Here is a 25,487-nt window from a genome sequence, read left to right as displayed (position 1 = left end):
GCACACTCAGCATTTTCCGTCTAACAGAATTACGAGAAATGTTATTAGAAAAGAATAAAAGACACTGGTAGATTGGTAGGAACTTTATAAGTGGGAACTTTATAAGCAGTCGTTCTTCCCTCTGAACCGAGAATTTGAGAGATTGGAGCAGCACCTAGTGGAATCAGGCTGTCTGACGCTGAGTGAAGTAAAGGCATTGGAAGCTTTGCTGGGGAAGAAGGCCACGGAAACAGACACGGAGAAGAAGATGACAACAAAAACAAAACAAAAAAAACTCACATCGGGTGGAAAGACAAGGATTACTCAGAGTCTGTGGCTCACACAAAACAGGAAAAGCACTTGGCGGATAGAGATTGTGTGCTACCACACTGGAGTTACAGCAGGGGACTCAAAAGTGAAGAGAAGAAGAGATTGAAGCAGGAGAGAACGTGTTTGTATTAATTGTGGTAAATCATTTAGCTAGAGAGTGCAGATCAGAAAAGTGACAACACAGCAGGAAATGTACACGATATTAGCAGAATAAATTTAGGAGGCCAGATATCCCTCAGTACTGACACCATTCTAACAGTGGGCGTTTCAGGATTACCCCTCACAGAACATTTTTGCATTCCTGTGAAGGTGAAAAAGGGTAATAGAACAATAAAACACTGGTTTATAGTCTCCACACATTGCCCTGTGAATTTACTAGGATGAGACTTATTGGGAGCTTTCAATCTAAAACATACAATGTACAGATTCAGGTTTTCTGCTGCTAGTCCTAGCATAGGGTTATTTCCACTTAAAACAGGCCCAGTAGAATATTCTTGGGATCTGATTTGATTGATAAATACCGGTATACACCTGGTCTTCACAATTCGCCAAAGCATATTCTTAAAGTCCATGGCACGAGCAGCCTTTCCAGTGGCGACAGAACACTCCATACAGTTTGGGGATTGGATTGTGATACAGGACTTCAAAAGAAAATCGTGGAAATCACCTCGATATATGAGGCCTTAGATGTCAACAATTGTGACCCAATTGTTACTGGAGTATTCCCTTTTTCTGCAACAACTTTAGTGACTTTGTTTTGTTTTTTAAAGGGAGGAATGTGGGGGAATTTTTCAGGAATTTCAGTATTGTATGTATAGATTAATTTAACATATGGAAGACAATAGACACCAACTGATTCAAAGTGTGAATGTCCCGTAATGCATGGTCATTGTGTATTTGTGGGGTATAAAAAGTCCAACTGACACTGTACGGGAAGGTTTTTGTCAACTCAGTTCTGAAGCCTTCCACCAGCGTTACGTTTACTGCAGGAGTAAAGTGTGTTTTCTGTTTTCTCAAGTGCAGAGAAGCAAATCCAACTACCAAAATCCTGAAGTTTGCTAAAGCCCATCACGTCTTAAAGACGACTCCACAGGATGATCCTGAAAGTTTCCCAGAGCTCTTTGAATATGTGACGGGAGACTGTGTGGCTGAAGTAGGAGTAGGCATTTCAAATGCTTCCTCTTTCCTTAGAGGGGGTGCTCTGCTCACCGCCTAACAACTTCCCACACAGTCCTGGCTGGACTACGATGAGCTGATGTGAGCCATCCTGCAGAAGATAGGCTGAACCCCTGAACAGCAGCAATAGCCTTTTAGGACACTGTTCCTTCGACTTGAGTTCTGAAATTCCTACAGGAGGTGGCTTCTTTAAATAGCAAACTGGCAGAAGATGGGTCCCGTAATCAGAGGTAAGACATTAATGGATCCAGAGCAAGAAGCGGTTGTGAATCCACTTCAGGGTGGGCCAGATGGAGGGGGGCTGAGGGGTGAAACTGTTTACTTTGAGCTACCTTGTGAAAAAAAAATGAGCTACATTAACTGAAGAGTTGATTTAGACGTGCTGAAGCAATAAAAAACAGGGCTGGTAGCAACTCAGGACTGGGTAGTACATCAGTGAATGTGAAAATCTGAACTCACACACTGGAGGAGAGCTGAGATGATGCCCTTCAACAGCACAGCTGTAGCTGACCTCTCCACTAACCACAACTACAGAGCAGGAGGCAGATCTGCACTCAGATACGGGCTGTCCGTTCCTGTACCAGATGTAGGTGGAGTTGGGCAGAGTGCAGGTGGAGCTACAGGTCAGCTTCTTTCCTCCTCTCTGTGTGTCTGACACTTTGATCTTCAGACCTGCAGGTGATTTTAAACAAGGTTTAGTCTTATTTTCATCTGCAGAAAACTCTCACAGTTAACTAAACTTTATATGATCCAGAACTACCTGAGACAGACACTCGGACTCCAGGTCTGCCAGTGTATTTACCATCAGGATCATCAGTGTAGAATCTGAACCTGTATGTTTGAGTGTCGCTCTCTCTCAGACCAGTGATTCTCATTCTACAGTCAGTCTGGGTAGACTGCACTCTCCCCTTATACTGATCATACTCTTGCAGATCTACGGGCTCAACTTCAGTCTCAGGCTCGTTAATGAACCAGACTGATTTAGTGACTCTGAGTCCTCCAGGGTGTTTATAGGAGCAGGAGAAATCAACTGATGAACCTTCCAGAACACACACTTGTTCAGGAGTGTAAGTCACGCCCCACTGCTGGTCCAGTTTACCTGGAACACACAGAGTCAGTCAGTACAGTGCTGATCAGTCTGTACTGAAACCAGTTTACCTGGAACACACAGAGTCAGTCAGTACAGTGCTGATCAGTCTGTACTGAAACCAGTTTAGCTGGAACACACAGAGTCAGTCAGTACAGTGCTGATCAGTCTGTACTGAAACCAGTTTAGCTGGAACACACAGAGTCAGTCAGTACAGTGCTGATCAGCCTGTACTGAAACCAGTTTAGTTGGAACACACAGAGTCAGTCAGTACAGTGCTGATCAGTCTGTACTGAAACCAGTTTAGCTGGAACACACAGAGTCAGTCAGTACAGTGCTGATCAGTCTGTACTGAAACCAGTTTACCCGGAACACACAGAGTCAGTCAGTACAGTGCTGATCAGTCTGTACTGAAACCAGTTTAGTTGGAACACACAGAGTCAGTCAGTACAGTGCTGATCAGTCTGTACTGAAACCAGTTTAGCTGGAACACACAGAGTCAGTCAGTACAGTGCTGATCAGTCTGTACTGAAACCAGTTTACCCGGAACACACAGAGTCAGTCAGTACAGTGCTGATCAGTCTGTACTGAAACCAGTTTAGCTGGAACACACAGAGTCAGTCAGTACAGTGCTGATCAGTCTGTACTGAAACCAGTTTACCTGGAACACACAGAGTCAGTCAGTACAGTGCTGATCAGTCTGTACTGAAACCAGTTTAGCTGGAACACACACAGTCAGTCAGTACAGTGCTAATCAGTCTGTACTGAAACCAGTTTAGTTGGAACACACAGAGTCAGTCAGTACAGTGCTGATCAGTCTGTACTGAAACCAGTTTAGCTGGAACACACAGAGTCAGTCAGTACAGTGCTGATCAGTCTGTACTGAAACCAGTTTAGCTGGAACACACAGAGTCAGTCAGTACAGTGCTGATCAGTCTGTACTGAAACCAGTTTAGCTGGAACACACAGAGTCAGTCAGTACAGTGCTGATCAGTCTGTACTGAAACCAGTTCACCTGGAACACACAGAGTCAGTCAGTACAGTGCTAATCAGTCTGTACTGAAACCAGTTTAGCTGGAACACACAGAGTCAGTCAGTACAGTGCTGATCAGTCTGTACTGAAACCAGTTTAGCTGGAACACACAGAGTCAGTCAGTACAGTGCTGATCAGTCTGTACTGAAACCAGTTTAGCTGGAACACACAGAGTCAGTCAGTACAGTGCTGATCAGTCTGTACTGAAACCAGTTCACCTGGAACACACAGAGTCAGTCAGTACAGTGCTGATCAGTCTGTACTGAAACCAGTTTAGCTGGAACACACAGAGTCAGTCAGTACAGTGCTGATCAGTCTGTACTGAAACCAGTTTAGCTGGAACACACAGAGTCAGTCAGTACAGTGCTGATCAGTCTGTACTGAAACCAGTTTAGCTGGAACACACAGAGTCAGTCAGTACAGTGCTGATCAGTCTGTACTGAAACCGGTTTAGCTGGAACACACAGAGTCAGTCAGTACAGTGCTGATCAGCCTGTACTGAAACCAGTTTAGCTGGAACACACAGAGTCAGTCAGTACAGTGCTGATCAGTCTGTACTGAAACCAGTTTAGCTGGAACACACAGAGTCAGTCAGTACAGTGCTGATCAGCCTGTACTGAAACCAGTTTAGCTGGAACACACAGAGTCAGTCAGTACAGTGCTGATCAGTCTGTACTGAAACCAGTTTAGCTGGAACACACAGAGTCAGTCAGAGCAGTGCTGATCAGTCTGTACTGAAACCAGTTTAGCTGGAACACACAGAGTCAGTCAGTACAGTGCTGATCAGTCTGTACTGAAACCAGTTTAGCTGGAACACACAGAGTCAGTCAGTACAGTGCTGATCAGCCTGTACTGAAACCAGTTTACCCGGAACACACAGAGTCAGTCAGTACAGTGCTGATCAGTCTGTACTGAAACCAGTTTAGCTGGAACACACAGAGTCAGTCAGTACAGTGCTGATCAGTCTGTACTGAAACCAGTTTACCTGGAACACACAGAGTCAGTCAGTACAGTGCTGATCAGTCTGTACTGAAACCAGTTTAGCTGGAACACACAGAGTCAGTCAGTACAGTGCTGATCAGTCTGTACTGAAACCAGTTTAGCTGGAACACACAGAGTCAGTCAGTACAGTGCTGATCAGCCTGTACTGAAACCAGTTTAGCTGGAACACACAGAGTCAGTCAGTACAGTGCTGATCAGCCTGTACTAGGACAGTTCTGAACAGTACAGTCAGAAAAAGCTCAATAAAAGAAAATATTTATCTAAAGATGACTCTGTACTTACAGTTTACAAAGAAGTAAGCATTATTGACCCTACAGGAGTATCTGTCCTGATTAGACGAACTGGTGGAGTTGAGCCAAACTGAGGCACCAAAAGAACATCCCAAGTAATCTCCATTCATGAACCAGCTGTAGAAACAGTACCCTCTGGAGCTGCAGGTTGGGCTACAAGTCAGTTTCACCCCTGTCTCTCCTACAGCCTTACGATCCACATTCCCTTTAATTAGAGAACCTTATCAAACAAAAAAATTAAATCAATAATTGAATTTACTTAAAGAACAATGCTCATAGTTAAAACTGTGATCTGACAAATACATGTTATTATATTATATTAAATTAAAATGAAAAATAAAATGTGGCATACATTACTGTAAGTGTAGTACCTCTGCAAAACCCTGATAGTACACTGAAAATATAGTTTGTGTAAATGTCAATATTTATTATATACAGTGCCTTGCAAAAGTAACTTTTCAACCTTTTGCCACATTTCAGGCTTCAAACATAAAGATATGAAATTTTAATTTTTTGTGAAGAATCAACAACAAGTGGGACATAATCGTGAAGTGGAATGAAAGTTATTGGATATTTTAAACTTTTTTTAGAAATAAAAAACTGAAGTGGGGCATGCAATATTATTCTGCCCCCTTGCCTTAATACTTTGTAGCGCCACCTTTTGCTTCGATTACAGCTGCAAGTCGCTTGGGGTATGTCTTTATCAGTCTGGACTGAACTTTGACTGGTTCATGAGTTTGGTGTAATCACTTCACGATTGTGTCCCACTTGTTGATTCTTCACAAAAAATTACAATTTCATATCTTTATGTTTGAAGCCTGAAATGTGGCAAAAGGTTGAAAAGTTCAAGGGGGCCGAATACTTTACGAATACTGTATGTGTTTAAAAACAGAACTGTGAAGCCTGCCATGAATATACTTAACTTTAGCTACTCTTCCTTGTCCATTTAATCAGATCTGCTTATTAAAAAGGAGAACTTTCTAGTTCTATAATTACAGAGTGTAGTCCTTCTGTTTCTCTGCATACTTTATTACATATATAGTATAATAAGTTCTATATGATCTGTGGAGCTGAAAAATGGATAATGGGTTTAGGAACAAGTGTAACTAATAACATCTAGTGGCCGGTGTGTGTGTGTGTGTGTGTGTGTGTGTGTGTGTATACATATATAGTGTTTGTTCTTGAGGGTTTACTTTATCATACAGATGAGTCAGGGGAAGTCAGGGAAAAACAGGCACAGCAAGGGACCAGTGGAACAGCAGTTGATGAACTAGGGACTCAGAAAGTGGTCCAAAGCAGGTGCTTCTCTCCCAATACCCCCTCAGCACGTTAGGAGGATGTTTAAAATGCCTGATTTCACCCCTGCTCACAACTTTGACAACACTAAAGCAACAGCATATGCACACTGCAGCCTATATCTCCCACCATACTCTGCATTCAGTCACACACTGCTCTTCCCCACCCAACCTCATCCAACCTTCCTATCCACAACCACTGACTAGATCTCTTAGCTCTGACAATTCCTTCATGGCTGCTCTCAGCACACAGCCTCTGAATTCCAATTCAACCAGCAAAGAGGTGACAGATTTCGCTTAAAAAAAACAACAACAACAACAACACCACCTGCCTCTATAGGTCTAATACATGGCTGCCACCCAGGCTCGCTCTGCTTAACCACCTCCTCAACTTCTACCCTTCATAAGCTCAATCAACCTCATCTTCAAATGGACCTGTTAACTCTATAAAATAAGTATATAACAAAAAAAATCCAACACACATTTTGTTGGAAAGCCCCTGTAAATAGGACTGAGCCACACAACGCTATTCTAGCCAATCAGCAATTAGGGGCATTCCTGCTGGTGCACAGGACAGGGGAGACTGTCACTACACGCATAGCTGAACAGAAAGTTCTTGGATCACATGATGGCAAATAAACACAAACATTGTTGAGGCGTTTGGATGGAAGAGAGACCTCAGAGCGTTGAAAGACATGAAAAGGGATAAAGGTGTTGCTCTATTCCTGCTGGACAGGATCAGTACTGTTTGGTCCCGTTTGTGAATGTGACAGACAATCACTACTGGTTTGCTTAGTAACAGCAATTGTAGCAATGGTCTATTAACCCACAACCTACTACTTTCCCATACAACATAGAGTGGATGTTTATTCAAGTGCCTCAATGCATCACACAGCATAATGCCCTTCATGAGTTAAATAAAACCCAGAATGAGTCACAAACAGCTACAACACAAAGAAGGCCTTTCAATCCAAAGTCCTTAAGATAAACAGATAAATATCATCTGTCCTTCAGCTAAAATCACTACCCTGCTCACATTCAAACTCCATCTTCCATTGTTTAGCTGGAGAACAGTAAGTGTGTGAAGAGTTAGTTATCTGGTATTAAGTGTGAGCGATTCACTAAACGATGCTATACGAGTTTAGCTTAGCTGCACTGTACTGGACAGAACAGTCTGAGGTGTAGTCCCCCTATGTCTAGTTTAAAGTCACTTTCAGTTCCCACATGGATATCAAAGCTGTGGAGCTAAAGCAGATGGAACAGAGCAGGAATGTACATTAATGGAAAAGTTTACCTGCCAGTGAAATCAGGATCACTGCTGCTGTGATATTTGCTGATCTCTGGGGAGACATGGCAGCATCACTCTTCTGATAGCAGAAGGTCCAGAAGATCCTCAGTCCTACTGTCCTACTCTTCTAAACTGTTCTGATCCAAACAGAGAGAAACGTCAGCAGAAAAGACGACGGCGTGATCTGCAGTTTTCATTCAGTAATCACACCTCCCCATTTAGCTTACAGCCACTTCCTTTCCTCTCCATTTTCTTCCCTTCATAAAGATCATAAAGTCATTTTGTTTAGTAATTCAGTTGGAATGTTATTTACTTTACACAGTTTACAAATGTCAGCTATGCTTTACATCCTGGCAACACTTCATTATGACCATATCAGTAGAAACTGCCTAAATCTCCTCACACCGGCATGTTGTATAGTTAAGAACATTAATACTTCACCAAAAAATCACTGTTCGCAGTGAACTGACAAACGTCTCCTCTTCCAGGCTTCTTTATCTACAAAAGTAAAGTGTCCTGGTCTCAGATTTAGACCTGCTGTTTCTCCTGTTTGTTGTGATTATGTAACAAATGTCCCAAACACCTTCATCTGTTTGGAGAGTGTGCATCATAAACAAGGCTCCACTCCCACCATGCAGTGAGATCTACACCAATACACCAATGCAGGAGAGATGCAGAGCTGTATCTGTGGGTGATGGGTAATGGAACAGGAAGAGAAGAGACGTGAGAGAAGCTTATCTTACACCATCAGCCGGTCCATTTCATTTACACTACTTTACACTCTTAACCACATTTCCAACACTTCAGACATCGGTGGTTGCAGTGACCTTTTACTGGCAGTCCTGTGTGAAAAACAACAGTAAAGATAATACTGTTTTACTGTTTTTGGAGAACACTTTTCAGAAAGGGTTTGGAGTTTTGATCTTAGTTTAGATCTTCTGATGTGATTTGTACACTTTTTAAGCACCAGTTCTACCGGCTCAACACGTTTACGTACATGTTTTGGAAATTATGGCATTATGGAATGTTTCTGAGAGAAAGCCCTCTGAAAGCCTGTCACTCAAGCCTCCTCAACCACACATTATACTCAGACAAAATCAGTGTTAGCTTTAGCAGAGCTTTATATAACAGGGCTTATATCGGCCGAAAAGCCCCACTGTAGATGCATCTGTCCACAAAACACTAGAACTTAAGAGAACTTAAGAACTTAAGATCATCCAGGTGCTTCTGGATGAACATTTATATTCTCCTTGGTTAGAAATGTTAAATTCTGCCATGGATGCCATTCCTACCCAGTGTTGTTCTGATAGGAATGATGTGAATAACACTAAAACAACAGTGTTTACTAAAGCAGAGCTGAAATTCAGACGACTGTGGTTTAACCTCTTTACTGCAGTTTAGTAGCAGCTTTATCAGTTTTTCACTGTGTTGAGGGTTCTTCATGGTTTTACTGTGGATGTTCTCCAGATGCTTACGCAGGACAGTCATGTTGTGATGGAAATTGGACTCAATCAGTATCAAGCCAACTAAGTCAGGAAGAAAAGATTTATTGCTAATGATTTTATTCATATGACTGTTAATTAGTTTAAGCTCTAATCACATACAAGGTCTATTTTAAGACACAACAATAAATATGTACTATGTACTTCTGCACAGTATCTGTGTAATGGTCTAAAAGCTGCTGGACTAGCATTAATTAGCTTGTGCTAGTGTTCAGTATGTGTTCTTAACTGAGCTGTCTAGCACCATGTTCACACTGCAGGTAAAACTAATTCACATCTTTTCCTTCTGTCTGACACAGATGTGTTATTTGAGTGGCACTCTGAACAGCTAAATTCACATGTAACTGAAATCTGATATGTATCTGATACACGGCCAGGGGTTTCCCTAAAAACCATCGATCTTGGAGAATAACGAACAAACTAACAAACCCTGAACCATCAATTCCATTCAGTGTGTCTATTATTCTATCATTATTATACACATGTGGACAAAATTGTTGGTACCCCTCGGTTAATAACAGAAAAACCCACAATGGTCACAGAAATAACATGAATCTGACAAAAGTAAAAATAAATAAAAATTCTATGAAAATGAACAAATGGAAATCCGATATTGATTTTAAACCATTGCTTTAACAGAATTATAAAAAAAAAATAAACTCATTAAACAGGCCTGGACAGAAATGATGGTACCCCTGAAAATAATGTGACCAAAGGGACATGTTAAATCAAGGTGTGTCCACTAATTAGCATCACAGGTGTCTACAATCTTGTAATCAGTCAGTGGGTCTATATATAGGGCTACAGGTAGTCACTGTGCTGTTTGGTGACATGGTGTGTACCACACTCAACATGAACCAGAGGAAGCGAAGGAAAGAGTTGTCTCAGGAGATTAGAAAGAAAATTATATTAAAATTATAGACAAGCATGTTAAAGATAAAAGTTATAAGACCATCTTCAAGCAGCTTGATGTTCTTGTGACTACAGTTACACATATTATTCAGAAATTTAAGACCTATGAGACTGTAGCCAACCTCCCTGGACATGGCCGCAGGAGGAAAATTGATGACAAATCAAAGAGATGGATAATAAGAATGGTAACAAAAGAGCCCAGAAAAACTTCTAAAGAGATTAAAGGTGAACTTCAAGCTCAAGGAACATCAGTGTCAAATCGCACCATCCATCGTTGTTTGAGCCAAAGTGGACTTCAAGGGAGACGACCAAGGAGGTCACCACGTACATGTTGACAAACCCCAAAGCTTCTGGGAGAATGTCCTATGAACAGATGAGACAAAAATGGAACTTTTTGCCAAGGCACATCATCTCGATGTTCACAGATAAAGAAAAATGAAGCATATCAAGAAGAGAACACTGTCCCTACTGTGAAACATGGAGGAGGCTCTGTTATGTACTGGGGCTGATTTGCTGCATCTGGCACAGGATGTCTTGAATCTGTGCAGGGTACAATGAAATCTCAAGACTATCAAGGGATTCTAGAGAGAAATGTGCTGCCCAGTGTCAGAAAGCTTGGTCTCAGTTGCAGGTCATGAGTCTTACAACAGGATAATGACCCAAGAATGGCTAAGAGGAAAACATTGGGCTATTCTGAAGTGGCCTTCTATGAGCCCTGACCTAAATCCTATTGAGCATCTTTGGAAGGAGCTGAAACATACCGTCTGGAAATATGGAAGTTTTTTCTTATATTAACCGAGGGGTACCAACAATTTTGTCCCAGCATTGAGCTGAGGAGCAGTGGAACTGTGTTCTCTGGATTGATAATGGTGCTGAATGCAATCTAATCCAATCAATCCACAGAGCAGTAGAAAGTCTTCTTCTCTGGACAGTAGAGAAACTTACTCCAGAAAAAGCAGAATCAACTCTTTTTAGTACCCTTGATTTCAGAAGAGAGCTGGTGTCCCAATACTTTGGTCCATATAGTCATGATTGACGTAGAAATACAGGTACTAGAGCACAGGTGGCAGAGTGGAATGACTTTAGTTCATGATGAATAAATGAAGAAGCGTCTTTCTGAACGGATATCCTGTTTAACAGCAGTAAATATGAATGCATGCATCCCGCTAGAATATGGTCCAACAGCTGAATGTGAAGATTAGCAGTAAAAGTAGTAAGTATTACTGTGCCCAGATTTCCTCAAAGAGCTTCACTCCTAGTACATGTTCTACTTCTCAGACCTTTCTAACACATCTGTGTTTTTTGGGGAAACTAGTGAACAGGATCAGTGTTGATGCTCACAGTTCTGGAACTGCAGGTTATTTTAGTGAGAAATGAAAAGTATGATGTCGGCATGAAACCAAAGCTTCTGCTTTACAGCTAAACTTATCAACAGTGTAAGTGCTATTAATAATCTATTCACAAAAAAACAGAGCTATGAGAGAGAGAGAGACAGAGAGAGAGAGAGACAGACACAGAGAGAGAGAGACAGAAAGTCACTACCGAACAGCTCCTGGTCTAGCTTTGATAACGGTGGCGTACTGCACTTTCTCTTCTTCATTTAGAGCGTTTATCAGAGAGAGAGAGAGAGAGAGAGAGCAATAGAGGAAAGAGAGAGAGAGAGAGAGAGAGAGAGAGAGAGAGAGAGTGTGAGTGAGAATATTTTTTATCTCTTTGAAAAACCATTGTCTGTTATTTACAGGTATTTCACAATTAGTTCTTGTTTCACAATTAGAATTATTAGAACAGAATTATTCTGCAAGAAACAGAATAATAGGATTACACCAATTCTTTCTGTCCAAACAAATACCTAGAACTAAAAATACCTCCTTCAAAACATGCCCATATCAAAAATAGCAGAAACTCTGGTGGTAAAGATCACTCGTGTCTCCAGTTCATAAAAAAGTACAACAATTTAAAAAGTTGGATTAAAATTAACAAGACATTATTAGAAAATTACATATGATATATACTCTGTATGCTATTTATATACCTCGACCAAATTCCCAGTACTACACAGAAGACATTTTTGAAAATCTTCAAAAAGAAATAACAATGAAAAAAATTGGGTCCTATTTTGCTCTGTGGTTATTTAAATGCAATAACTGCCAGAGAACATGATTTTATTGATATAGAAAAAGTATCAAAAATACCTAAACAAATCCTTTAATATCACACAAGTACAACCACTGAAGGAGTTAAATATGAAAACAACAACACTGTTAAACAAAAAACACCAAAACCCAAATGACCAACAAGGGCGTCTAAAGTATTTCCAAACACTGCAACGAATATAAAAAAGCATAAAAAAATAAAAAAAATAAAAAAAAATAAACAAAAAGAAACTTGTGAAATGGAAAAAAGCAATTGTTTTGGGGATCTTTGGGGGGGAAAACATTACAACAACTAGGTTAAAAAATAACCAAATTAAAAACAGCAAAACATTTTTAATATTTTTTTTAACTTCATAAAAATCCAGTTAAATCAAACAAGGATACTATCTCAGAAAACCTCAAAAGACGACTAGACGACCCCATTACCATAGAGGAACTAAAAGAAAAACTTGTGAAATTGATAATATTAATAAAATGTTAAAACATAGCAGTCCCAAATTATAGTTGGCCAACCTAAAACTTTACAATCTGGTACCAGTTGGTACCATCTGGTAATCTGGTTCCAGTGATCCGGAATAGAGGTCTCATTACAGCAATTTGCATTTATGACTTAAATTAAATCCAAATACAGAGATAACAAATGTGCAATTAAACTGAACAATAAAAAAACATAATAATGCACCGACATAATCGAGCTCATCAATTTGCATAATATGCGTCATCAAATCCACAGCCCCCTGTGTTCTTTTGACAGCAAATTACTAGATAAACACATACACATGTACATGTGTGTGTGTGTGTGTGTGTGTGTGTGTGTGAGCTAAATGATTTGACTTCTGCAAATCTCTAGTCATTTTGTTAGGAAAAAACATTTGCTGAAACTGTAAATATTGTTAAGAATGTACTAGCTTTAGTAAAACAGCATTATTCAAAGAATATTTAGAAAATACTTTAAAACTTGCTCTGGAAAGTTACTTGAATTTTACACTATTTTATATATTTTGTTAGATAGATATTTCTTATACTTGAATTATTTAATCTCTTGTGGTGGAGATTTTATGTTTGATTGTAAAGCTGTTAACACTAAAGTATTTTTATTACAGAATAGTGCCTGTAAGTGCATACTAAGAAAACGATTAAAGAAATTGCAATATTAAAGGTTTATTTAATTTTTTTAACCTAACACACTCACATTAGAGTAATCTAAACATCTATTGTAAGATTAATCGACTAATCTGAAAAAAGGATCGTTAGATTAATCGCTAATAAAATAATCGTTAGGTCCAGCCCTACATACAATAGAATAGAATTACCTTGGAATATTGATCAGTGCATCTGGCAAACTCAATGAAACTATGAATGCACTGGTAGAAAAAGCAATAAGAGTGTATTCCACTCAGAAGATCACACAATATATTCAACCAAACAATTCAAATCTGGCTAAATTATTTATTTAATACAATTATTAAATCCTTTTATATAATTTAACAATTATAAATACTTTTATACAGCAGTGAAGAGCGGTTAGAGCTCCGGGCTATTAATGACAGGGTTGTGGGTTTGATACCCGGGCTCAGCAAGCTGCCACTGTTGGGCCCTTGAGCAAGGCCCTTCGCCCTCTCTGCCCCCGGCGCCAAAGCAAAAGTGTGTATGTTTGTGTGTGTGTGTGTGTATGTATGTGTGCTTACTGCACGGATGGGTTAAAGACAAAAGCCAAATTCCATCTGTGTCCATCACTAATGGTCAATATTGTTGTCTTGCTAAAAAAGAAGTCTAAAATCCCATCCAGATTCATATCACCACATAGCGTACCTCAACAACACACTCACTCACTATACCCTCTCACACACACAGTTCAAAATGATCACCAAAACACAGCAATTAGAGAACATCAACAACTGTGTTGAGGAAATTTCCTCCATTAATAATTAGCAGCCACAGCCTGGAGATAAAAAAGGGGTGGCTGAAGAAGAGATGTGAGCACAGAGAGGAGCAAGTGTGTGGTCACTGCAGCTCTGGACAGAAACAGAAGATCAGAGTGTGTTCAGTTAGCAACTAAATATGTACACAGCTGCCACACCCTGAGAGAGTCCCTCACCCCGGTATATATATTCATTATACTCATTTCTGTAAATATATCTATAATTCTATTATCTGTTATTGATAATTATTTAATTTCTTTCTTTTTCTTCATTTTTTATCATTGTTAATATTACTAGTAATAGTATTTAGGATGTAACTGCTTGACTTGATAAGAACTGCTCCAGTCCTCATCTGTAACAACATTACCTTAAAAACAAATCTCAATCAGAACATCAGACTCATTAAGAAACACATTCTGAATCTTCTATTGGGTCTCTGTTCTGTGATCACTCCCTCATTAAAACTCACCTCTCCACTGTTCTCTTCACTCCTACTGTGGGACAGTGTTGCTCGTCTCCTGCTGGAAAAGGATCATGAATACACATTTTAGAAATGAAAGTCCTAATATTTCATCATCATATATTGTCTATTTTACTGTCTGCTGTATTACACTACACATATGACAGCAAAGGAGCTTCAGTTTGTGTAGGTTTATAGCTGCATTAGGAGGATGTGTAAATTATATATATTAGTATTATATAAATATATATTAGTATTAGGAGGATGTGTAATCCATAAATAAATAAAAATTTGCACATAGAGCTGACCACCTTAGTTCACCACAGGGGCTGGAGCTTTGAAGATGGTCCCGTAGGTTGGCTCACAGCAGAAGGTCCAGTTGAGACTAGGTTTTGAGGTGTCCAAACGCCCACGTCCTGCTTACTTTTGCCGCAGCTCCTGGCTGGTAGAAGGGGGGGCTGAGGAATGCTGTCATAGTTTCAGCCCAGTAGGGAAGCGATCCTGTGTGGTACAGCAGGACTCATAGGCTTTGTTCAGGTGGAGCAACACGGCTGCTATGGATGCTTCATTAGGCAGGATGTGACAGTTCCATTTAGACTTGATCAAAGGTACAATTGGCCGCTCAAAACTTAATCTACCAAATCTAATCTAATCTAACAAAATATCTTCTGAGCTACGTGGTAACTAAACAAGACACACAAAAATAAAATAAAATAGAAACTTATTTCTTAAGCAAAGTTTCAGAGACTAAAAGTCATGATTAACTGGTTTCTTTTCTCAACTGAGGCTTCTTCTCTTCTGGAGCTCCGTTCTTTAAGCCAACTCGAACTGCAACTTGAGCCTTGACATTTCTGTTTCTCTCTGTCTTCTATCGTTATTCTTCCTCCATCTTATTCAATTCTCGTCTCTCTCTTCCTCCTTCTTCTCTAAATTTGTCTTTTTGAGGTGTCTATTTATATGTCTGCTTGGGGTTGTCCCTAGCAGAAAAAAGGGGATATCAAATAACAAACTTGTGGACAAGCACCATTTACAGGAGCATGTTTGTTTCACTGTGTGTGTGTGTGACCCACACCGACCCAGAGGTTGTTGGGTTGAAAATAGGTAAAGCAAATAGTCATACTGTGGACTAATTTGACTTCATAAATTAAACTCTATTAACCCGTGGGTATGAGGCACATACATATATGAGTAAACATAGGTGCAGCATGTAGTTATAGGGCAGAGAAAATCACACCAGTTATGCTAATAATAAGTACATTACTATCATAATCACTATCCAGTTCAGTGATGTGGCTACTTCAATAGAATATAGTAACTTGTTAGGAAAGTTCTGATAAGGATTCTGCTTTGTAAAAGGCAGTTTTTTTGGCTCCATGATGGCGCTTGGGCATAAAGTATGCTGGTTACTTTTGGGGGTGAAAAGTTCAGAGGCTGAAGCTGGAGTAGATTATCTCCATCAGCACCATCTCTGGTGCCTGGTGCTAAGATGGCTGTTAATTAAAATGTCCTGGAATTGGATTTTCTGCATTTCAAAAGATTGTCTTAGCGTCTCCAGATGGGATGAAGGTGGTTGTGTTAGAGGGTGTCCAGGGTAATTCATGAGTAACCCAAGTCGTTTTATGATCTTGGTCCAAAGTCTTCTGCTACATTACCCCCACTCGGTTCAGTGTTACTTTCCAAGGAGCGTTGGACCGCACAGAAGACAGCTAAGAGAGGACTGCAGATAGTGAAGACAGTTAGGTATGAACATTTACATGCAAAACACTTGTATATAATTAGCTACGCTTCTAGCCTTTTAAGGGTATGTTCCCCCTATATCCTCATTCTTCTCATTTCCAGGAATCTGGATAGTATAGGGATATATTTAAAGGTGTTGTGTTGGTCAATAGTAAGTAGTGTAAATAATCTGTAAATAATATAGTTTTTTCCTCAGAGTTTTTTACTTCTGTTATTTATATTGTGTATATATTGTTAATATATAATAAAGGATTATCTTATCTTACATACAGCAGTGTTGTGTGAAATCATAAATGTGTATAAATTCTTACCTCATCCACAAAACGACTGCAATGAATATCAGGAGCAAAACCACGAGGACTCCAGAAGCTGCATATTTTGTAGCTGTGTTATCTGTATAAGTGTGGAGAACATGTTAAGATAACCTACACCAGCCTTGAGACTATTATGAGGGTCTACTGAAGTCATTAAACAGACTTTAGTGGTCTTCCTTTAACCACTTATTAACCTATTAACTTAATAACCACTGAGTAGAGGCAGGGAAATCATCCCATAACACACCTGATGTAAACGACCACTCTGATGAGGTGGATGACCCATATGGATTCTCTGCCACGCAGCCAAACACTCCACCTGTTCCAGCAGCTACAGTTAAATTAGAGCCGGTTCTAAATGGGTCGCTGCTGTTTCCTGTCTTCCTGAACCAGGTGTAAGAGCTGGCAGGGTTGGAGTCGCTGACACACACCAGCGTGACGGAGCCGTTAAACACAAACTCAGACAGAGATGGAGGTCTGGGAGGGTCTGAACAACACAGAGACTCGGCTAGTCACTGAGCTTCTTACACTCAGGAGAAACAGAACCACACAGAACAAACTGCACTTACAGAACACGTCCAGACGGGTGGGTGTTGAGCTGTGCTGTCCGAGCTGGTTGAGAGCAGTGCAGTAGTACAGTCCGCTGTGCTGGGAGCTGATGTTGGTGATGCTGTAGTTCTGGCCTGTTCCCAGTGCTTTGTCTGCAGCTGCTCTCTGCTTAAACCAGTAGAAGGTGAGAACAGGAGGGTCTGCATCACTGCTGCAGGTCAGAGTCACTGAATCTCCCTCCACTCTCTCTGCAGAGGGAAGAACGACTGCTCTGGTGTCTTTAGGGGGATCTGAATGGAGAACAGGTTGTTAAATGCCCCAGATTGTCTACAAACCACTAAATGGACTGAAACCGAAGTACATCACTGACATGCTGGAGAGGTCTCAGGTCACATGGTCAGATAAACATGGTGAAGGCAGCCCTCAGTCACTTTAGCTACAATACCATCCAGAAGACTGACTGGGTGGTAAATCAGAGAATGTGAAAATCTAAACTCACACACTGGAGGAGATCGGAGACCACGACCCTCAACAGCACAGCTGTAGCTGACCTCTCCACTGACCACAGCTACAGAGCAGGAGGCAGATCTGCACTCAGATAAAGGCTGTCCCTCCCTGTACCAGATGTAGGTGGAGTAGGACAGAGAGCACATCGAGCTACAGGTCAGTGTTACTGTCTGTCCTTCAGATGGAGTGGCTGCAGCACCTTCCACTTTCACCTGCAGACCGTCAGAAACACCTGAAACACACAGGCTGACTGACTGACACAGTCTGAACCACACAGATGCCGTAAACAGTAAATTAACTGATAACTAGATTTATTTATCAGTGATCAGTTATCAGGATTTCAGTTATTGGATTGTTTACAACCCAGCTTTCTTAAAATTAAAGAGGTGATTTGTTATTTGCAGCTGGATGGTTGCTATGGCATGACAGGTTATTGCTATGTTGTTTCTAGATGGTTGCTGAGGTGTTTCCCCTTCTAAATAGTTAAGAAAGCATAAATCTGCTATATAGATTAAAATCATGCCAGGTTTAGTGGTTCTAGCTCTAAAGCTCTGGACTAAGAGTTTATAAATTAAGCTGAAAACAATAATATGATAAATAATATAAATATAAAAAACAGGACAGAATCACACACACACACACACACACACAGCTGAAAGTGAAGTAGAGGTAAAACACTGCAGCTTCAGCTTCTGTGAGTGACTGACTGAGCGGAGTGTAATCCTGCAGTGAGAGGATAACTGACTGAGTGCAGTTTAAAGAGATGTCTTACAGACAGCAGCAGAGCGGAGCTCCTCGTGTCCTTTTACACTGCAGGAGTACCTGCCTGCATCCAGAGCCCCCTTATTTAGACCCAGTTCAGCTCTGGTCTGCTCAGATACGGGCTGTCCGTTCCTGTACCAGATGTAGGTGGAGTTGGGCAGAGTGCAGGTGGAGCTACAGGTCAGCTTCTTTCCTCCTCTCTGTGTGTCTGACACTTTGATCTTCAGACCTGCAGGTGATTTTAAACAAGGTTTAGTCTTATTTTCATCTGCAGAAAACTCTCACAGTTAACTAAACTTTATATGATCCAGAACTACCTGAGACAGATACTCGGACTCCAGGTCTGCCAGTGTATTTACCATCAGGATCATCAGTGTAGAATCTGAACCTGTATGTTTGAGTGTCGCTCTCTCTCAGACCAGTGATTCTCATTCTACAGTCAGTCTGGGTAGACTGCACTCTCCCCTTATACTGATAATACACTCGCAGATCTATGGGCTCAAAACCAGGTCGACTATTAATGAACCAGACTGATTTAGTGACTCTGAGTCCTCCAGGGTGTTTATAGGAGCAGGAGAAATCAACTGATGAACCTTCCAGAACACACACTTGTTCAGGAGTGTAAGTCACGCCCCACTGCTGGTCCAGTTTACCTGGAACACACAGAGTCAGTCAGTACAGTGCTGATCAGTCTGTACTGAAACCAGTTTAGCTGGAACACACAGAGTCAGTCAGTACAGTGCTGATCAGTCTGTACTGAAACCAGTTTACCTGGAACACACAGAGTCAGTCAGTACAGTGCTGATCAGTCTGTACTGAAACCAGTTTAGCTGGAACACACAGAGTCAGTCAGTACAGTGCTGATCAGTCTGTACTGAAACCAGTTTACCCGGAACACACAGAGTCAGTCAGTACAGTGCTGATCAGTCTGTACTGAAACCAGTTTACCCGGAACACACAGAGTCAGTCAGTACAGTGCTGATCAGTCTGTACTGAAACCAGTTTACCCGGAACACACAGAGTCAGTCAGTACAGTGCTAATCAGTCTGTACTGAAACCAGTTTAGCTGGAACACACAGAGTCAGTCAGTACAGTGCTGATCAGTCTGTACTGAAACCAGTTTAGCTGGAACACACAGAGTCAGTCAGTACAGTGCTGATCAGTCTGTACTGAAACCAGTTTACCCGGAACACACAGAGTCAGTCAGTACAGTGCTGATCAGTCTGTACTGAAACCAGTTTACCTAGAATACACAGAGTCAGTCAGTACAGTGCTGATCAGTCTGTACTGAAACCAGTTTACCCGGAACACACAGAGTCAGTCAGTACAGTGCTGATCAGTCTGTACTGAAACCAGTTTAGCTGAAACACACAGAGTCAGTCAGTACAGTGCTGATCAGTCTGTACTGAAACCAGTTTAGCTGGAACACACAGAGTCAGTCAGTACAGTGCTGATCAGTCTGTACTGAAACCAGTTTACCTGGAACACACAGAGTCAGTCAGTACAGTGCTGATCAGTCTGTACTGAAACCAGTTTACCCGGAACACACAGAGTCAGTCAGTACAGTGCTGATCAGTCTGTACTGAAACCAGTTTACCCGGAACACACAGAGTCAGTCAGTACAGTGCTGATCAGTCTGTACTGAAACCAGTTTACCCGGAACACACAGAGTCAGTCAGTACAGTGCTGATCAGTCTGTACTGAAACCAGTTTACCCGGAACACACAGAGTCAGTCAGTACAGTGCTGATCAGTCTGTACTGAAACCAGTTTACCCGGAACACACAGAGTCAGTCAGTACAGTGCTGATCAGTCTGTACTGAAACCAGTTTACCCGGAACACACAGAGTCAGTCAGTACAGTGCTGATCAGTCTGTACTGAAACCAGTTTACCCGGAACACACAGAGTCAGTCAGTACAGTGCTGATCAGTCTGTACTGAAACCAGTTTACCCGGAACACACAGAGTCAGTCAGTACAGTGCTGATCAGTCTGTACTGAAACCAGTTTACCCGGAACACACAGAGTCAGTCAGTACAGTGCTGATCAGTCTGTACTGAAACCAGTTTACCCGGAACACACAGAGTCAGTCAGTACAGTGCTGATCAGTCTGTACTGAAACCAGTTTACCCGGAACACACAGAGTCAGTCAGTACAGTGCTGATCAGTCTGTACTGAAACCAGTTTACCCGGAACACACAGAGTCAGTCAGTACAGTGCTGATCAGTCTGTACTGAAACCAGTTTAGCTGGAACACACAGAGTCAGTCAGTACAGTGCTGATCAGTCTGTACTGAAACCAGTTTAGCTGGAACACACAGAGTCAGTCAGTACAGTGCTGATCAGTCTGTACTGAAACCAGTTTACCCGGAACACACAGAGTCAGTCAGTACAGTGCTGATCAGTCTGTACTGGGACGGTCCTGAACAGTAAAGTCAGAAAAAGCTCAATGAAAGAATGGTATTTAACCAACTCTCGGCGAGAACAACAGACCTGAAATACTGAGTACGAGTGAAAACACTGAGGGAGGGGTTTATTCCATGATTCCAGAGAGGAGCTGTAAAATCTACCCTGTCTGTGGGCGGTGCTGCACTGGTTATGGGTGGGGCTTAACTAAATCTGGTAAAGCCGATCGACTGTGTTCTGCTTTTTGTTCTCCAGCTTCAGTGTTTAGAGAAAAACATGGTGGCTCTACTGTTAGCTTCATTAGCCTCATTAGCTTTGTTGCAGTCAGTCTAAGTCATGAATCAGTGGAAAGCAAAGGGCTTCTGGAGACGCAGTTTGAGTAGTTTTAGTGCATTTCTGGTTACTTTAGTTAGTCGTGTTTCCTGCAGTTGTTTTGGTGTATGATGACCCCTACTGCTACTAAAGTAACTGCCCTAACTATCAATCAATAACTATTATTAATTAATATTATTAAAACATCAATAACAATAATAATAATATCAATAATTGCCCAGAGTAGCAAAGAGAGACCCTATTACAGTCAGCGGAACACAATGATTCTGAAGCTGCTGCTTTAAGTCGACATCTAGGCAAAGAGAGAATCTTCATTTTAAACGACAGATAAGCTATTAATTAATACCATTAAGATTCACGTCAGAGTAATTCATTTACCTATGCTGATTAAAGTCACACTCACGTTTCTGTGGGAACCTTCATCCTAATTCAGAAGAAGCAGTGTGAGTCGCTTTCATGATGGGTGAGAAATCAGATATTAATAACAGAGCAGAGAATGGAGATCTTCAAATCAGCCTGATGAACTGGTGTGCTGTGTTCACTGGAAGTCTTTGTTACCCTCACATATCATTCCCTACTTCGCTGTAGCTGTACTTATGTAGTATTTGTGGATCCTGTTGGCAGCAGAATGTGAATTACACATAAAATGAAGCATCAGGGAACAGGACAGATGAAAGGTTAGAAGAAGAGTGTGAAGAGTAGCGAAGTACATACTGCTTTTATTGTGTCAGTGGTAGCAGCACTTTAAGCACTGCTGAGCTGTTATGAGCTGCACATAATTTAAAGTTGTGTGAAATGTATGTTTAACTGTATATATATTTTACACAGTTGTGTTCATTAATTAAAAGGTATATTTAATATATTAAAATTGGTTTATTTTTACTTAATTTTAATACAATATTTAATATCATTATGTGTTGCTAATCATTTTTAAATAATTCATTTTGTTCTGGAAAAACCATTCCATGTCCAATTAAATAAACATTGCTAATATTGTGTTTAATTTATTTGTTTTTTAATGTATTTTTTTTGTGTCCTCTATGTCCATGGATTATCTTCTGTTGAGCAGTTTTTATTTTGCTTGTAAATGAATTAAGATGAAGATGTGCACATACACAGCGGTCACATCGCAGGACGTGCAATATCAGGTAAGGCAAATCAAACTAGTGATGCTGCAGGGAAATCTGTACTGTTCTCAGTTTCCATGACTGACCTCCCAGAGTCAGACATTATCTCCCCATTATCAGTTACTTTACTACAGTCTTGAACGCAGAGGACATTATTAATATTAGGACATGCTTTATTGACACTGAGGGACAGATTGACTGTACTTACAGTCTGGACGAGAGTCTGCGTTGTTATTGACCCTACAGGAGTAGCTGCACTGATTAGCTGAACTGGTGGAGTCGAACCAAACGGAGGCACCAAAAGAACATCCCCAGTCTGCAGCGGTGTACCAGTGAGCTCCGCTCCAGTAACCTCTGTACCAGCTGTAGAAACAGTTTCCACTGGGCCAGCAGATGGGGCTACAGGTCAGCTTTACCCCTGTCTCTCCTACAGCGCTACAAACCACCTTTCCCTGTAGGACTACACACACACACACACACACACACACACTTAATACTGATGGATTATGTTAGTGTGTGTGTGTGTGTGTGTGTGTGCGTTTTTTTTACCTGTTAATCCAGATGAAGCTGGTATCTGGAGCCCTGTTGGACAGAGTGTATACACAATGTTAAACACTGCTGTTAATATTCACAACAGAACATGAGCAGAATCATGAGCTGCACAAGGACGTGTGAAGATGGGTGGAGGTCAGATAAGCCCAGAAGAACTGAGCTCAGTTTAAACAGTTTCAGAGCTTTACAGCGTTGATCTCACAGATCAGCACTGATAATAAACCTCTCCCCCTAAAGCTTCAGCTCGGTACAGCTGTTCCTAAGTGAAAGAGGTGATGGGAGCAGTCATTAATATTTGGAAGAGATGTAAAGAGTACTAAAATATTCTACTCAGAAAGTACTGTTACTTAAGTACAAGAAACATCACTGGTCTAAAAGTTTAAAAGTAGCTCTTTTAAAATGTACTCTGGGTAAAAAGTGTAGTGCAAATATAAACCTGTATTAGTTTTACAAATTAAAGTTCAGCAAGAAAATAAAACATGTAAACACATGACATGTAAAACAAAGCTAAAATGTGTAATTTCAGTGCAAACCATCCCATAATACATTTTCATTACAGCCACAGAAGGGGGCATAAACTGAATTCTGTAGACCAGCAGTCTTTTCTTTACCAACGAACACCAGCAACAGTCCATCAATCTACTAATCAAAACAGGTCAAAGTCACAAGTGTCGCGACTTCCCTAAATGACCCAAAGAAGACCAAACTCGGGACCTTCACGATGTTTTAAGACCAAACAGTGCCGTTCTTTGATATCAGACTGTGATCTGCATGTCCAATAAATAAACAGGTCAAATGAAGCTGCTATAAACCAGGAGATCTGGATTCCAGCTGCTTTATTTGTGCGTCCGTCTTTAGAATGTTACTCACTGAACTTCCTGTTAAGCAGCAGAAGTTGGTTTTCAGAGTAATTAGAGTTCTCCTCGCTCTGCTCCTGCAAACTAGAAGAGTGCTGAGGACTGTGGACTACGGGTAACATGCTGACTAAGCACTAGTACCTCAAAACACCCCCTTTTAATTCAAATTAACATTACCTCTGTTCATCCTGAATAAATCACCGTTTAGCACTATTTTATAGCCTGTGGGACGTTGTAAAACAGACCAGGAACAGTCCACTTATCACTTAGATTGACATGTAATCAGTAGGGTTGTGTATTTACCCGCAGATTGATAGACAGACAGACAGATAATACTGAGCTCAGAGTGAGCAGCAGAAACCTGCTCTCCAAACTGCTCAGCCTCCTTTACTCATCACCACCAGCCTCAGCACATATGACCTGTACACACACCAACACACTGATAACACTACAGATACAGATACTGTGAAAGTACAAGCCATCACCAGCTAGCGAGCAACCGGGCTGAGGGGTGACTGATCTTTGGCTGGCTGTGTCGGACTGATGAGCTCCGCTTGCTGAGGAAAATGGGAGGCAAATGATGCAGTTATCCCTGTACACCCCCTATCTCTCATTCCAGACACTGGTGCTCATTTCCCCACTCCCACTGCACTGAGCTCGGAGATCTGTGACCTCTTACCTCAGTGACGGATGTGGTTTAAAATGTAGTGAAGTACAATACTATTGAATTACAGTAAAGAGAGAAATGTAATTAGTTCCTTACACCTCTGATCATTGTAACTGGAGCTCTGCTGTGGAACCTGTGTCTGAATCTCCTCACATGTAAACTAATGTTCTGAAACACTAATCTCATCACTAAAGTTTTACTGCTGTAGTACTGGAGAGACTGATAGAGAATCAGTTGATTGAACACAGTCATGTTCAAGTGCTGTCTGCCCTGCAGAGGAATTAGACTTCGCTCCTCACTCAGCTCACGTCTGTGGTGAGGAGGAGTGATGATGAAGCTGACTGTGACTTAGTCCATACACTTTCAGTTCCCACATGGATATCAAAGCTGTGGAGCTAAAGCAGATGGAACAGAGCAGGAATGTACATTAATGGAAAAGTTTACCTGCCAGTGAAATCAGGATCACTGCTGCTGTGATATTTGCTGATCTCTGGGGAGACATGGCAGCATCACTCTTCTGATAGCAGAAGGTCCAGAAGATCCTCAGTCCTACTGTCCTACTCTTCTAAACTGTTCTGATCCAAACAGAGAGAAACGTCAGCAGTAAACACGACGGCGTGATCTGCAGTTTTCATTCAGTAATCACACCTCCCCATTTAGCTTACAGCCACTTCCTTTCCTCTGCTGTGCTTCTTTACTTCCTTTTCAGACTGCGGAGACTTTCTAGAATGCTGTTTTTGTCAGGACTATATAATCACCATCATATCAGAACATTTGTCTAGACACTCAGTGGTTACATGTTAGAATGTACATCAGATAATAGAAAACAGTTCATGTAAATATGATCACTAATGGTTAAACATTAAAAGGCAACTGTGGTCACCATTCATTCATGTTAGTTTGTTAATCTTTTTTTTGGTTTGTTAAAGCATGTTACGTCACCTGCTGCATCCTCTGTTTGCCTATCTAGCTAACAGGTCCTTGGACAATGCAGTGGATGATGCAGTCAACATGGTACTGCACTACATCCTGCAACAATTTGACTGCCCAGAGAAGGATCCTTCAACACCATAATTCCAGAGATCAACTGCATCTCTAAAGACCCGATCTGTTAAACTGCTAAAGTTTGCTGCATATGGAAAGTTGAACAGCAGGCGCTCTGGTGCAGTCTGAACAACTTGGACCTTGAACACCAAGCCTGCGAAGAGATGCCTGAGGACTGTGGAGACAACCTTTAGCACTGCCACCTC

General features: G+C 41.1%; 2 protein-coding genes across 3 annotated transcripts in view; both read right to left on the bottom strand.

Annotated features, from left to right (window-relative positions):
• Window positions 1-8,260, bottom strand: part of LOC140560780 (B-cell receptor CD22-like) — an 11,078-nt gene extending 2,818 nt beyond the window's left edge. The window contains exons 1-5 of one of the 2 annotated variants that reach the window (XM_072685319.1): window positions 8,064-8,260; window positions 7,922-7,978; window positions 7,487-7,617; window positions 2,246-2,584; window positions 1,945-2,157 (exon numbers count right to left, since the gene is read on the bottom strand). In XM_072685319.1, the coding sequence (XP_072541420.1) occupies window positions 1,945-2,157; window positions 2,246-2,584; window positions 7,487-7,544 (610 nt within the window). In that variant the 5' untranslated portion in view covers window positions 7,545-7,617; window positions 7,922-7,978; window positions 8,064-8,260. The remainder of the gene's footprint in view (window positions 1-1,944; window positions 2,158-2,245; window positions 2,585-7,486; window positions 7,618-7,921; window positions 7,979-8,063) is intronic. The other variant, XM_072685320.1, reaches the window with a different exon arrangement.
• Window positions 8,261-12,005: 3,745 nt separating this feature from the next.
• On the bottom strand, window positions 12,006-24,714 carry LOC140560779 (B-cell receptor CD22-like). Its single transcript, XM_072685318.1, has 12 exons — window positions 24,682-24,714; window positions 22,711-22,743; window positions 22,370-22,621; window positions 18,616-18,951; window positions 18,309-18,527; window positions 17,529-17,768; window positions 17,050-17,319; window positions 16,728-16,967; window positions 16,478-16,559; window positions 14,741-16,146; window positions 14,439-14,490; window positions 12,006-14,062 (listed from the first exon to the last, which is right to left on the bottom strand). Exons 4-10 carry the CDS (start codon window positions 18,728-18,730, stop codon window positions 16,047-16,049), a joined length of 1,266 nt encoding a protein of 421 aa, XP_072541419.1. The 5' UTR covers window positions 18,731-18,951; window positions 22,370-22,621; window positions 22,711-22,743; window positions 24,682-24,714; the 3' UTR covers window positions 12,006-14,062; window positions 14,439-14,490; window positions 14,741-16,046.
• Window positions 24,715-25,487: the final 773 nt, after the last annotated feature.

Source organism: Salminus brasiliensis, chromosome 8, assembly GCF_030463535.1.
Source record: "Salminus brasiliensis chromosome 8, fSalBra1.hap2, whole genome shotgun sequence".
NCBI lineage: Eukaryota > Metazoa > Chordata > Actinopteri > Characiformes > Bryconidae > Salminus > Salminus brasiliensis.
This window is presented reverse-complemented; position numbering and strand designations above follow the sequence as displayed.